The sequence below is a fragment of the Alexandromys fortis genome, unplaced genomic scaffold (assembly GCF_014885135.2).
Source record: "Alexandromys fortis isolate MF-2015 unplaced genomic scaffold, M_Fortis_MF-2015_v1.1 scaffold_1, whole genome shotgun sequence".
Lineage (NCBI taxonomy): Eukaryota > Metazoa > Chordata > Mammalia > Rodentia > Cricetidae > Alexandromys > Alexandromys fortis.
Genome location: NW_026067927.1, coordinates 11,328,485 through 11,343,940, shown reverse-complemented (window position 1 = coordinate 11,343,940; position 15,456 = coordinate 11,328,485). Strand labels below are relative to the sequence as shown.

The following is a 15,456-nucleotide window of genomic DNA, read 5'->3' as shown; positions in this document are numbered from 1 at the left end:
TGATATCAGTTGTATTTCTAATCCATTCACGTGTGGGTGCTGAACTTGCCTTTAACGGCCTCATCACCCCTTTACATTCTAAATTAAAATTTTCAAGAGCAAAAGATTCAATTAGTATTCATCTGACTGCTGAATCTGATATCATTCTATTCACACCTAAAGTCAGTCTTTGTACAAAATCATTGATGTTTTTTTGGGGGCCTTGTATAATTTTAGTAAATCACTCAGACCCCTTTCCTGATTCTTCAATCTTGTCTCAATCATTTAAAGATGCAGTACAGCATAGGGCCAAGGCGTGATCATCAAATATAATATGTCTTTCCACATCAGCATAATGGTCCTCACCAAAGTTTTGATCTTGGGAACTCTCAGCCTCTAAGCCCTACATTGAATTTAACATCTGCTTCACAAAAGGTGAATGTATACCATATGAAATTATTGCTTCCTTAAATCTCTCCCAACCTAACATTTCTATAGGATCCCAGTTAACTTCTGAATAGACTTGGGGATGCCTGGCATCTGGTGGTCATTCCTGAGTGGTAACTGGATAAATTAAGGTTGGTTTTCTAACAACCTTGGACCCCTCCTCTTTAGTTACATTATACAATGGTATGATAACTTCTGCTTTAAACTCCTCTGTCTCTGTATAAATATTTTTCTTTTTTTTTTAAATTTATTTATTATGTATACAGTGGTCTGTTTGCATGTATGTCTGAACACCAGAAGAGGGCACCAGATCTCATTACCAATGGCTGTGAGCCACCATGCAGTTGCTGGGAGTTGAACTCAGGACCTCTGGAAAAGCAGCCATGCTCTTAACCTCTGAGCCATCTCTCCAGCCCCCTAAATATTTTTCTTTCTTTCTTTTTTTTTCTTCGAGACAGGGTTTCTCTGTGGCTTTGGAGCCTGTCCTGGAACTAGCTCTGTAGACCAGAGCTGGTCTCGAACTCACAGAGATCTGCCTGCCTCTGCCTTCTGAGTGCTGGGATTAAAGGCGTGCGCCACCATCGCCCGGCCCAAATATTTTTCTTAATATCATAGTCTGTACTTCTAAGAATTATATCTTATTAGTCAATTTTTTTAAATTTGGCACCAATATCAAACAATTTTTTTAGGGATAAAACACGAATTAACAAAAATGGTAACGATTATAATTGACATTACCTCAATCCCAGCTAAGTTGATTCTGAATTAATGTTTAATCGGTCCATTTTCAAATCATCTATTGTGAAACTATTCACAGACCTAACTCCCTACATATATATATTATATATTCCCATTTTTAACGTGGGGTGACCTGCCCTCTTTTTTTTTTTAAATCAATTTCCCCCCTCTAAGAATTCCCAGGTATCTCCCCAGATCTGCTGATAGTGACATTGAAGGGTGAGACTGACTGTCATTATGTAGCGTGGTTGGGCAGAGAACACAGGCAGTGTCCAGCCTTGGCTAAGGGCAGCAGTCACTGCCCATGTAGAGCTGTGAGCTGCGAGTATGTGGTGGCCACAGCACTGGTAGCCTGAGCTAGTGTAGAGGCGACTAACCTAGTGTGTCAGAGGAGGGGTATCCAGGGGAGTCCGCAATCCAAGGGGAGAAGGAGCCAGCTGTCTGAGAGCAGATCAAGAGAACATGCAGAAGCTGCACGCATGGAAGTGCCAGCCAGTTGTGGGTGGCTAATTCCAAATGGAGTCCAGGCTCCTCTGGAGTTTGGGGCCTGTGGAGTTTGGTTGGCATCAGGAGGCTGTTGGAGACAGGCTGCAACAGGAAAATCCCAGGCTCACTTAGAGGGCTTGAGGCAAGAAAGAAGCCAGCCTGAGGCCTAGCTGCAGCTCTGACTGGTGTGGCTCTGTTGTCTGCACAGCCAGGGCGAGCAGCTATCTTGTGATTTCATTCCCTGTATGGGGATTCTACCTCCATGTATGTATCTATGCCACATGTGTGTGTGGTGCCCATGGAGATCAGAAAAGGGTGTCAGGTCACTGGAACTGGAGCCACAGATGCTTGTGAGCCATCGGGTGCTGACAACTGAACCTGGGTCCCTGGAAAAGCAGCCAGTGCTCTTAACCAATGAACCATCTCTCCAGATCCTCTGCCCCAAATCTTTAATTTTTCATCTTTAAGCTTTCCCTTTTATGCTTGTTAAAGGCTTATTCTTTGTCTGTATGCTTTTCTGTGTGGGGGTATGTGCATATGAGAGTAGTTGGCATGTGGAGGCCTGAAGAGGCAGTTGGATTGTGGAGTTGGGGTTACAGGTACTTGTCAGCCACCCTACCTGGGGTCCTCTCTACATGCAGGATGCTTAAACCAAAAAATCTGTCTCCCTAGTCCCCAAGCACTTCGGGACTCAGCCTTGTCTGTGGGTTCCTCTCTTTGAATTCCCGAGACAAGGGAGTGGAACTAAGGCCTGTGTTGGGCACAGCTGAGATGAGGAAGTCTGCCATGAGCACTGAGCAGCACCGTTTCTTAATTCTCCATTTCAGGCTCAGGACTCCAGGCTCCTCCCTATTGATCTCCTCCCTTCCTTGTCTGTCTTCCCTTTTCCCTTCTGGAGGAAGATTCTCTCAGGGTGGCTAGACCAGCTAGGGCAGTGGTTCTCAACCCGTAGATCACGGCCATTGGGGGCCTTCTCTCAGCACTGAAATCTCCAGGAGTTTTTGTGGGATGAAATGCACTGGACAGATATTGTCTAACTTTTAGTATAAAATTTGTTTAAAGAGGAAATTTACTTTCCAAGAGGTGTTTATTGATGGAAAAGAAAAGTAGACTAGGACGCCAACAGGGGAGCATGTCAGAAGGCCTGGCCCCAAAACTTGCTGCCATTTCTGCCACAGGTGTCACTGTCCATCATTTATTATCTGGCTTATTGTCTGTCTTATTATCTGTCTTATTATCTGTCTCCATCAGCTTTTGGAGGCCAGTGTCTGCCAGAGCGTCCTTTCGGATCCTCGTTCCTTTGAGGTGTTGCCTTTGAAGAAATAGGTCGATAAAAACAAAAATGGCGGCCACTCCCATAAGGATCTAGGGAAACAAATGGATCATTATGATTTTCATCACGCACCCAGAAGGCATGCACAGATTCCCTTCTAAGTCTATCCTCGGAGGTGATGCACAGTGTACCCCTAAATGTCTCCCTCCCAGATCCACCCTCAATCTGTTCTCCCTGGTTCCATGCCTAGTGCCCCTCATCTGGTTTACATTTTTTCCTTTGGACAAACATGAGGGAGGGTGACAGGTAACTTGTCTGCCTTCCTAGACACCACCTTTAAAAACGTGTCTTCTCCATTAGAAACATTGACCAATGTCTTAAATTTGCTTTCACCCCCAAGTTTTGTTTGTTTATTTGCTTGAGACAGTGTCTCATGTATCCCAGGCTTGCCTTGAACTCATTATTGAGCCAAGGACTTTGGATCCTTTGCCTCTACCTCCTGAGTACCAGTGTTATAGATACACATGAGGTTTTTGCAATGCTGCAGATCAGGCTGGACCAGCGCTCCACAGAGTCAGTGCTGCAACCCAGCCTTGATCCCAGGACATTTGTGAGGCTGATTTGAGGAGATCCACTGCTCAGCAGAAGCACCTCACCACGGCTATTAAGCAGGGCCCAACGCTCAGCAGAAACACCTCACCACAGCTATTAAGTAGGGCTTTGGCATCACTCGTCTGGCTTTCGTGGCAAACACTACGCCACCTATGAGGAACACGCAGGAGAAGAGGTCATTGAAGAGGTCCTGAAAGGGGAAGAGATAAGCTGGTCTTAGACAGTTGTGCTCCACCCACCCCAGACACAGCCCAATTTACTCCATGTAACCATGATCAAATGCTCCTGCACAACCCTGACAATTTAAAACAAAATATACAAAGGTAAATATGTTTCTGGCCAAGCAGGTCAACCATGGCTCCCTGCTGGCCTCTGCGAGTAGAGGACGGGGTCCAAACTTAACTGCTGTCAGCCCAGGTGAGACACAAGATGCCATCTTGTCTACAAAACCAGGTGTCTTGTGCCTATCAGTAATCATGTAAATAAATGCACAAACAGACTACCTCAAGGTATCTGTTAGGTACTTGCTTGATGCCTGCTTTGTATATGTAATTGTACTATGTTAAAGTTAAAACCTTCCTTTTTATTTAAACAGAAAAGGGGAGATGATGTAGGAGATCCTTCTGTATATGTGATGCTTTTATTAGTTAATAAATAAATTGTCTTGGGCTTATACAGAGCAGAATAGAGGTAAGTGGGGAAAAATAAAATGAATGCTGGGAGAAAGAAGGTAGAGTCAGAAGAAGTCATGTATCCCTGCTGGAGACAGATGCCGGAACTAGCCAGTAGGCCACGAGGCCTTCTGGCAAATATAAACTAATAATAATGGATTAAATTAAGATGTAAGAGTTAGCCAATAAGAAGCTAGAGCTAATGGGCCAAGCAGTGATTTAATTAATACAGTTTCTGTGTGATTATTTTGGGAGTCTGGGCAGCCAGGAACAAATGAACAGCCTCCTTACAACATTGTTGTTGCTGTTGTTCAACACTGTATTTTTGACTTAGAGTTTCTCTGTGTAGCCATGGCTCTTCTGGAACTCCCTCTGTAGTCTAGGCTGGCCTCTAAGTAGAGCTCTTCTGCCTTTGCCTTCCAGGGGCTGGGATTAAAGGTGTGTGCCACCACTGACCTGAGTTATAGTTTTATTTTTGTCTGCAGTCATTTAAACAGCATTGTTTATTTTCTCACATCTTAGTTCATCTATGATCTCTGAGTCTCGGGATTCTAATCTTCCAACTTGTTTCATTTATTTATTTATTTCTAATATTTATTTATTTATTATGTATACAATATTCTTTGTGTATGTCTGCAGGCCAGAAAAGGGCATCAGACCTCATTACAGATGGTTGTGAGCCACCATGTGGTTGCTGGGAATTGAACTCAGGACCTTTGGAAGAGCAGGCAATGCTCTTAACCACTGAGCCATCTCTCCAGCCCCCCATTTATTTATTTTTTGATACAGAATTTTTGCTATAAGACCAGAATGGCATTGAGCTTAGCCTTCCTGTTTGGTCTTTGAGTTTCAGGATTATGGATATATGCTATTGAAACATTGACCATGTTTGCCAATACTGATTCTTAGTTTGGAGAAGTTTTAAAATACCAAATCTATCACTCATCCCTTCATGCTTTGGCTGCAGTTCTGCATTTATTTCTGTTCTGAGTTCAGAGGATGTAATTAGAACATCAGCAACATAAGGCATGAGTTTTCCAGGTTCTGGGCAGCAAAAACTCAGGTTCCAAACCTATGTAAGGGAAAGATTTCAGCTTTCTTATTCTTAGAGAAAACCCATCCCTTCTCACTCCCACGATCAAGTACGGATCAATGTTTCTTGCTTCTCTGTGTTGGCAAAATGTGTACGTCTTTTTTTCCCCCATCTTTCCCCTATGGATGCAGTATTCTCAGGGTGCTGGTTTGATTTCCTAAGCCTCTCCTTGGCTTTGGCGTAAGACTTTGTATTGGCTAGTTTGATGTCAATTTGACATGAACTAGAGTCATCAGAGAAGAGGGCACCTCGGTTGAGAAAATGTCTCCATAAGATCCGGCTGTAGGGCATTTTCCTTTTTCTTTTTCTTTTAATATTTTTTTAAAATTTATTTTAAATACTAACCAGAGTTCCTCCTCTCACTACCCTCCTACTTCCCCAACCCATCCCCCATCTACTCCTCAGAAAGGGTTTTTCTGAGGGTGTTTTCTTAATTAGTGTTTGATGGTGGAAGGCCCAGCCCACTATGGGTTGTGCCCTCACTGGGCTGGTGGTCCTTGGTTCTACAGGAAGCAGGCTGAGCAAAGCATGGGGAGCGAGACAAAAGCAGCATCCTCCATGGCCTCTGTACCAGCTCCTGCCTCCCTCCAGGTCACTGCCAGCTGTTAGTGGCCAAGTTGTGGTGGCGCACGCCTTTAATCTCAGTACTCAGGAGGCAGAGGCACGAAGATCTGTGAGTTCAAGACCAACATTGTCTTCAGATTGAGTTCAAAGAAAGTGAAGTATTACATACAGAAATCCTGTCTTAACAAAACAAAATTAATTAACTTTTAAAGTTGATAGTGTCCAGGGATCTATCAATTGTCATGAAGACCCCCAAGACAGGAAGGAAGAAGAGGAGAATTAAACTGAAAACTCTTGGAAACAGAATGGACAGAAAACAAAGTAAAAAGACAGAGACCACATGCCTAGTGAAGGAATTAAAAAGATTAAGTCTAAAACAACTGAAAAAATTAAGTCACAGCGAACAGAAGAATATTTCATTAAGTTTGGTTCTTTCTTCTTTTTCTTTTGTGCTGTTTACTAGTTGAGTTTAGTTGAAGGGCAGGTTATTTGACTTCGGGGGGCTCATTTGCTGGTTTGTGAAGTGAAAGGAATTGGGGAACCAAGGGCTCTAGAGGTGGGTAATGAACAAAGGGAACTGGAAGTTGAGGTGCTCCTTGGCTAGGAGGAAGTTAGCTGGGTACGTTTGGTGATTCTGTAAGTGAGGTGAGGGAATTCTAGTCCTGAGACCTAAGACACAATGGTAAGAAGTTTACGTGTGGCCAGTCTCACTATGGATTGTTGCAGTCCCTGAGGCATAGATAAGGGACCAGAGGAATGGATGCTTGAGGGACTTCCCAAGCTCAGCCTCACCCCATTGGATGACTGTTTCAGGTTGGCCTTGCTCCTGAAGCATTCTTCCTGTTCACTAGAGACCTGACATGGTTTAGCCATGTTTGACATTTCTTTCCCCCTACCTTACTGGTTTATGCAGAGTCTGATTTTCTGTGTTGAATCCTGGAATGATATCCCAATGAGATGGATGCCAGCAAAAAAACATTAGCAAAAATGGCTGGTTTTGAAACCCTGCCTGTTTCTGAGACAGCAAAGCCTCGATTACTCTTCTTTGACCCAACACAGTTAGGTTTTGGGGGAGCATTTTCTGTCTGGCTTCGGTTCTCTAACCCAGCTTCCCACCCTGAGCACCAGTAGAGGAGGTTGTCTTTTTCCAGGTGCTTTTAGAAGGTGACTGGCAACAGCTCTCCTACATTCTTTACTTACAGTGATGGGCCAGTAGACAAAGAGTATGTATCTGTTAAGGGCGAAGCTGTAAAGGAAGATGAAGAAAGCAAAGAAGGACACTTCCATAGTGAGGATCAGGATCAGGATGGGGTGTGTGGCCACTGTTTCGAAGAGTTTTATTCCAGCGATCATGCAACCCTGGGTGGAAAAATACGTATTTCTGAGCTGTTGCAAGGGTTCTCCCCGACTTCTACGGCCCTCCCGTCCATAGACACCCCTAGAATTCCAATCCAGCTTACCAAACACAGGATCTTGACCTCAGCATGTCCCATTGTCCAGAACTCTTTATTGCTGTCTTTGAATTCCCACTTGTAGCGTTGAAACCCTTTTCTTGTGCCTACATCATCCTTGGGCTGATTTTGTGGCGGAGGTGCAGTCCCGGGCCCAGGCCCAGGCTCAGGCTCAGGCTCAGGTCCAGGCCCAGGCCCAGGCCCAGGCCTAGGCCCAGGCGGAGGCTCAGGCTCGGCCATGGTTGGCAGTAGTTCTCAATTTCTCACTGCTCAGCCCTGCCTGCAGTCCCTGAACAGGCCCAGCTCAAGAGAGAGCCTGGTGTCTTCAGACCCGTTCAAGGATGGTGCTCAACTGACGGTTGGGACTGCAGAATTCCAACTCCTAGGCTTGGTCAGCACGAGCCCGCCTCATCTCGTGGACCAGCAGGATCGCCCCACCCCTGTGGATGCGGAACATCCCACCCTCCACGCGGCAGAATGCGCGGAGCCCCACTGGTCCTAGCGAGGCCTTCCTTGAGAAGGAGTCCCAGGTTTGTGGCTGTTGCGCCCTGGGTTTCTGTCCCTTCTGTCCTCCTGGGACAGCTTTGTGAAGGAGTGGGAGTGTGATGTGACTTTTACACAAGGCCATACGAGGAAGCAGACGTGTTGACGATTTAGCAGTCCTGTCTTTATGGCCACACACATGTGTGCTTTGGAGCTCTGTGATGACCTGGAGGGAGTGATTGATTATACGCGGACACGAGTCTCTCAGTCAAATTCTGGAAGGGCTGGGTGACTTCATCATAGCTTCTGTCTCAATGGACGGTGGAGGGCTTAGTTACAGTCTCAGGGCTTTTTTTCTTGTTTTTCCTCATCTCATTGGAGACCAGCAAGGCATCGATGAGACACAGGATTGCAGCCGAGAGGCACAGGATCTGTCAGACACAATATATTTGGGAAGGAAAGGCCAGATTACTTTAACAATGATCTCAGTATCCATATCTCGTTGCAGTTCCTATCAGATGGTGTCAAGAGCTACAGCTTGTCCCTCCTGGCTTCTGTCAGCCAGGTTTGTTTTCCCTAGAAAATGGAAAACAGTGTGGTTTGCTGCCCACAGTGGCCTGATCTTATGACCCACTAGCTACTAGACCAGTGGTCCTCAACATGTGGATTGCGACCCCTTTGCCCTAATGATCCTTTCACAGGGCTCCCCGAACACCAAGGGAAAACACAGATATTTACACCATGATTCCTAACGATAGTGAAATTACAGTTATGAAGAAGTAATGAAAATGATTTTATTGTTGGGTGTCACCACAACACGAGGAACTGCGTTAAACAACCCCAGCATTAATTAGGTTGCAAACCACTGCATTTAGTCAATGCCCTTTATAGCTCGAGTGCCTGGCAGAGTTGAGCCTGGGTGGTGGACGGTCTGGAGTTCTCTGAGGAGGGGACAGGTTTGAGATTCAGAAAACCCTTCTGCAGTGGCTATGAGATGAAGGGAGGATATATATCTTCAGCCTACAAACCTAGAATAGCTGATAGACTTTTCTGTGAAACAGGAAGTTTGAAGAACTGTCTAACCCTGTCTTTGCAAAGTTAGACAGTTGCTTTCTTTTGTTTCCTGCTTGTCCGGTTTGGACCAGCATACTGTTAGCAGTTGAGACAAGGACAGTTTCTTGCCCAGTGGTTAACTTCTGCCACAAAGAAAGCAACCTCCATATGGACTTTCTTTGATACCCATCGTCTTCTCTGAAGTAGATTGGTGCTTTCAGGAACAGCCACGACTCATTGTCATAAAAAGTCTTATATTATTAAAACATCTTAAATGCCATATGCTGTAGATCTCTGAAATGTTTAAAGACTACCTGTCTATCTAAAATATACCTCTGTTTGTGAAAACATACCTAACATTACTACAAGTTTGATTGTAATAGTTTACTACTAACCTGAACTCCTTTATTTTCCCCAAATAGTTGGTAATAATAACTTTCAAGGACTAGAAGCTTACATTACATTATTAAATGAGCTGCATTTGTACAATACCTTAAATAAGAAAGTCCATATGGAATTTGCTTTCTTTGTAACAGAAATGTATGTACAATATGTTCTAACAAAAATGACAAATTTGTATCAATATATAAAAATATCTTAAACAAGAGTAGAAACATATACACTATAACAAACATAATCTTAAATTTGTATTAATATACAAAAATTCTTATCAATGTAAAATATTTAAGACTATTAGTTGCTTTTTTAGTTTAAAAGTAGAGTAAAATGAGCTACTTGTTTATTCTGTCATTTCTTTATCCCCCTTTTTTTGTATTTAGAATGAGATCCCAGAATCTAATTTCTTTTATTCAGCTTTTTTTTCCCTGACCATGACCAATAACAATTTGTAATCAACCCCCCTAAATCATGACAAATATCCATAACTCACTGAATGACCCCAAACCACCCACCCCTCTTCTTGGGAATGTGGACATGGTTTACTCTAGATGGTTTTCTGTTGTCTGGAAGTAAAGGCATCTCTAGGGGTCCCTGATAAAATCAAAATAAAGGTTAAGTCCTAACTGTAACATTTGTTGCCAGTCTCTGTGTAATGGGAAGTCCTGACTAAAGTAGGGGATGAAGCCACCTTGAAATTGTCCTCAACAGTTTGTAGTCCAAAGCCAATCTCTAGGTGGTGTTTGTCAACTTAGTGGTGTTACCACAATCAAGGGGGAATCATTGTTGTGGGGCTCCCTCGTCCTTTTGGAGGCTTCAAAGGTCACTGTTAGGAATGGCCATGGTTCACTGCAGAAAACTTAAATAATTTAAATGACATATACAGCAGATCTTGAAGAGGTTAAGGAACCACAATTCGTTACGTATATCCAGAGTACACAAGCTTAATTCCTATTTACCTAAGAGACTTAAACCTGAAATCATGTTCAGAAAGCTAAATGAAGCCTTTTTCTAGAACTAGTTAGTACTCTATATAATATCACAACAGAAAGTTTAAATATACATATATTAACCTGATAACTTTTGAGATAATATTTATAGCATAAGAAAATTTTAGGAGTCAAAATAAAACCAAAGAATTATGAGATTAGTGACAATAGAATTATCCCTGAATTTGGGTTTCTCTTCTGTTTCATGTCAAGTGGCCCTTCTGACATGAGAGAGAGAGCTTTTGGATTTTCCTTTGACAAGCATGGTTGGGTTTAGAGAAAGAGAGAGCTACTTTCGAATTCCAAAGACAGCTTTATTTTTTTTTAACTGAACTGGGACTACAAAAAGACCATTTGTCTTATATGTCTGTAGAGAACAGCAGAAACAAACATTTGGGAAGATTTATGAAATTTTGTCTGTTGGAAATGTGCTATACCATTAGGCCAATTTATTCTTTTTCTTAAGACTTTTTTATTTCTGGACAATTCATCCTTTTTCTTCAGGTGAACTCATTTGTCCAGTGGTCTTCAGATTCCTTAATTCAATACTTTCAATTCTCCTGGAAAGACAAAAGCAAACCCCTGCCCCAACTCTACCTTTGGGGAGGTTCTTTTTTGTCAGGTTATATCTGATCAAATGAAAAGGATTTGTTAGTTGTTTAAGTTAGTTTGGATTGAATGGCCACACTGTTTGATAAGCTATTATCTCTTTTAATCGAGAGATCTCTCCCATTCAAACCTAATCTTTATCAATCTTGATGGTATCCATAGCTTTTCTTCTTTGCTGGAAACAAAACCTCTTCCCCAAATAACACATATCCTGATTTCCATTCTGAGGTCAACACATCTTTAAAGTATACAGGATGATTTAATTCAGCGGTTATTTTCTATTATCCAATGTAAATGGAGATTGTTCTTATGTTTCCCGGTCACCCAGACCCAAATAATCACACAGAAACTATATTAATTACAATGCTGCTTGGCCAATAGCTTAGGCATATTCCTGGCTAACTTTTATATCTTAAGTTGACCCATTTCTATCATTCTGTGTATCACCATGAGGCTGTGGCTCACTGGGTAAGGTTCCAGTGTCTGTTTCCTTCAGCAGTTACATGGTATCTCTTTGACTCCACCTATTCTCTCTCTATATATCCCTTCCAGCCTGGTTATATTCTACCCTGCCAGAGGCCAAAGCAGCTTTACTCATTAACCAATAAAAGCAACAGATATACAGAAAGACATCCCACATCAATCCAAAATCTCTCTACAGCTGTCTTTCCTTTATCATTAGCATTTAAACATTTAAAGTTGATAAAGCATTGTACAATTTATCTATGGGGATCTTTATTGTCCCCTTGTCTTTATTAAGCATATCTCTTACAGTATAATTAAATTTTTCTATAACTGCTTGCCCTATAGGATTGTTTAACATTCCTTATGTACAGATTTTCCACTGATATCTTTTAACAGGCTCAGATTTGTCATAAGTAGGCACTATGAAGGAAATTTTTTTTCTCTATCCTTTTCTTGTAAAGGTATAATAAAAAGCAGTCTTCTAAATCAATCACTATAATATACCATCTCTTAGGTAATAAAGACGACTAGGGAATTCTAGACTTGTAAAGCTTCCATTGGCTGGATCAACTCATTAACAGCTCTTATATCTGTTATCATTCCCTATTTTCCAGATTTCTTTTTAATGACAAATACAGGAGAATTCCAAGGACTGGTTGATTCTTCAATATGTTGAGCATTTAGCTGCTTCTGTACCAACCGTTCGAGTGCCTGCAATTTTTCTGATGTCAAAGACCATTTTTCCATCCATACACGTTTGTGTGTCAACCATTTTAAATGTAGGGCTATTTGTACCTTTAAAAGATCAGCAGCTGTTGTACCCTGTTTATGTACAACCTGAATGGTCAGAGACTCTCTTTATAATAGCTTCTAATATGTTTCTCAGAAAGCTATGTTTGTTTATGGTTTGTTTCTGAGATTAGAGTGAAAGAAATACACACCTGGCACTGAGGCCTTAGCCAGTGAAACTCCTTTAGTCCTGAACCCAGAACTAAAGAAATACGCCCTGACTCTGAGACCGGTGCTGAAGTACCGCACTTTGTCCCTAGAATCAGAGCCAGTGAAAGAAATATGTCCTGGACCTAAATTTAGAGCCAAAAGACTAAAAAAGACCAGTGAAAGAAGCACAGTTTGACCCTGAAATCAGCACTGTTTCTGCCCCTGTACAACTGAAATACAAAATCAACCAATTCCTATGCAGGGAACCAACTAATTCCTGAGCATCCTGACCCTGAACCCAGAGCCAGTGAAAGAAACATACCCCAGATCTGATACCTTAACCAGGGAAAGAATCACTTTATCCCTGAACCCAGAACCTAAGAGACACACCCTGACTCTGAAACCAGTGCCAAAGAAACACACTTTGTCCTTTGAAACAGAGCCAGAGAAAGAAGTATGCCCTGGCCCTAAGATTAGAGCCAAAAGGATAAAAAGGACCAGTGAAAGAAACACAGTTTGGCTCTGAAATCAGAGCCATTGCTGCCCCTGACCAACTAAATAACCAATCCCTGAGCAGAAAAAACTTCTCCCTGTGAAAACTCAGCCCTTAAGAAGCCCTTCTGCTTGTTCAGTTGTGGGCTGTCCTTCACCTGGCAGGAACAGACACTCTCTGGGACTCTTCCTTCCCAAATAAATCTCTTCTCAAAAGAGTCTTGGATGAAGATCTTCATTCACTGATTCTGAATAGAAAAACCTGACTAGGATGTTCCTTAGGAGACTGAGCAGAAAAACCTTTCTGAGACACTCCCTTAGCAGGCCTGAGCAAGGCTGAGCAGAAAAAGTAACAACTTTTGGCTCGGACGGGAGGCTATTGCTGCACCTCTGTATCAGCTTCCCTTTAGCAGAGCGTAGCAGAAGTAACATCTTGGCCTCAGAAGAAGCAGCAGATAACCCTGCCAGGACGATCAGTCAGAGAAGCAGAGCAGAGAGCTCAGCTGCAGAGGCGTTCTAGGAGAGGAACACGATTGCTCACCCACTGCACCTTGGCACCACAAGTCCCTCCAGGGCTGAGCTGTCCTACTGCGGCTCCAGGAACAGGATAAGTCAGGATATCTTTGCAGCTCCAGAGCTGTAACACTCCTACTTGCTTACTGTCCTCGCCAGGTATTTGATCTTGGGAAATCTCCTAACTTCTAGAACTATCCCATTGTTTGATGGACCCTAGCTACATCTCTCGACCAGGTTCTCCGCTTGAACTGAGGCTGAGCTGTCACTAAACGTTTTTAGTCTCATGGAATAATCCTGTTCCAAGTGGCCCAAGAATTTAAAATCTACTTCCCAAAAGATGAATACATACCATATAAAACAACTGCTACCGTAGATTTCCCCAAATCTAACCTTTCAATAGGATCCCAGTTAACTTCTGAATAGCCTTGGGGGGAGGGTGCCTAGCATCTGGTGGTCATTCTTGAGTGGTAACTGGGTAAATTAAGGTTGGTTTCTAATAACCTTGGGCTGCTCCTCTTCACTTTCGTAAAGCAAGCTTTATTGTCAGAATGAGATTAAAATAGCACACAACACACAGGTTTCGTGTGGTCCCACTTCCCTAGCTGGCAAACAGTGCATACGTGGCACGTGGTCCCCTGCATGGTTGGTCCACAGAGACTTACATAGTGAGTGCCCTCTTATGATATGCTCAACATGCTATCCAGTCTCAATAGAAACTACTTCTGTCTTGGGCTCCTTTCTGCCAGAAGTCCTACAAAGAGCTGCTAGAAAAAAACAGCTGGTGTTTTTGCCATATCTTGGGTCTCTCTCAGGAGTTTTGTCTTCTTTCTGGAGTACTACTTTCTGCCATAAATGCTAAAATATATTTTTTAGATTTTTTATATGCATGGGCATTTTACCTCCATGCATGTATCTATGCCACATGTGTGTGTGTGGTGCCCATGGAGATCAGAAAAGGGTGTCAGGTCACTGGAACTGGAGCCACAGATGCTTGTGAGCCATCGGGTGCTGACAACTGAACCTGGGTCCCTGGAAAAGCAGCCAGTGCTCTTAACCAATGAACCATCTCTCCAGATCCTCTGCCCCAAATCTTTTTCATCTTTAAGCTTTCCCTTTTATGCTTGTTAAAGGCTTATTCTTTGTCTGTATGCTTTTCTGTGTGGGGCTATGCGCATGTGAGGGTAGTTGGCATGTGGAGGCCTGAAGAGGCAGTTGGATTGTGGAGTTGGGGTTACAGGTACTTGTCAGCCACCCTACCTGGGGTCCTCTCTATGTGCAGGATGCTTTAACCAAAAATCTGTCTCCCTAGTCCCCAAGCTTTCTGTCTATAATAGCCAAAAACCTTTTTGGGACTCAGCCTTGTCCGTGGGTTCCTCTCTTTGAATTCCCGAGACAAGGGAGTGGAGCTAAGGCCTGTGTTGGGCACAGCTGAGATGAGGAAGTCTGCCATGAGCACTGAGCAGCACCGTTTGTTAATTCTCCATTTCAGGCTCAGCTGTCTTCCCTTTTCCCTTCTGGAGGAAGATTCTCTCAGGGTGGCTAGACCAGCTAGGGCAGTGGTTCTCAACCCGTAGATCACGGCCATTGGGGGCCTTCTCTCAGCACTGAAATCTCCAGGAGTTTCTGTGGGATGAAATGCACTGAACAGATAATGTCTAACTTTTAGTATAAAATTTGTTTAAACAAAAAAACCCAGGATATCTTATACAATAAAGGATCGTCTGGAGGCATTACCACCCCTGACTTCAAACTCTATTACAGAGGTACAGTATTAAAAACAGCTTGGTATTGGTATAAAAACAGAGAAGTCGACCAATGGAATCGAATAGAAAACCCTGACATTAACCCACAAACATATGAACGCCTGATTTTCAATAAAGGAGCTAAAAGTATACAATAGAAAAAAGAGAGCATCTTCAACAAATTGTGCTGGCAAAACTGGATGTCAACCTGTAGAAGAATGAAAATAGATCCATATCTATCACCATGCACAAAACTCAAGTCCAAATGGATTAAAGACCTCAATATCAGTCCGAACACACTGAACCTGATAGAAGAGAAAGTGGGAAGTACTCTACAACACATGGGCACCGGAGACCATTTCCTACATATAACCCCAGCAGCACAGACATTAAGGGCCTCATTGAATAAATGGGACCTCCTGAGACTGAGAAGCTTCTGTAAAGCAAAGGACACTGTC

At 42.9% G+C, this 15,456-nt stretch overlaps 1 protein-coding gene across 1 annotated transcript; it reads right to left on the bottom strand.

Moving 5' to 3' along the window:
* Positions 1–2,841: 2,841 nt before the first annotated feature.
* LOC126503059 (CKLF-like MARVEL transmembrane domain-containing protein 2A) lies at positions 2,842–7,942 on the bottom strand. The gene is made up of 5 exons (XM_050144558.1): positions 7,718–7,942; positions 7,324–7,437; positions 7,064–7,222; positions 3,624–3,725; positions 2,842–3,015 (listed from the first exon to the last, which is right to left on the bottom strand). The coding sequence occupies exons 1-5, from the start codon at positions 7,940–7,942 to the stop codon at positions 2,842–2,844; spliced, it is 774 nt and encodes a 257-aa protein (XP_050000515.1).
* Between the last annotated feature and the right edge of the window lie 7,514 nt (positions 7,943–15,456).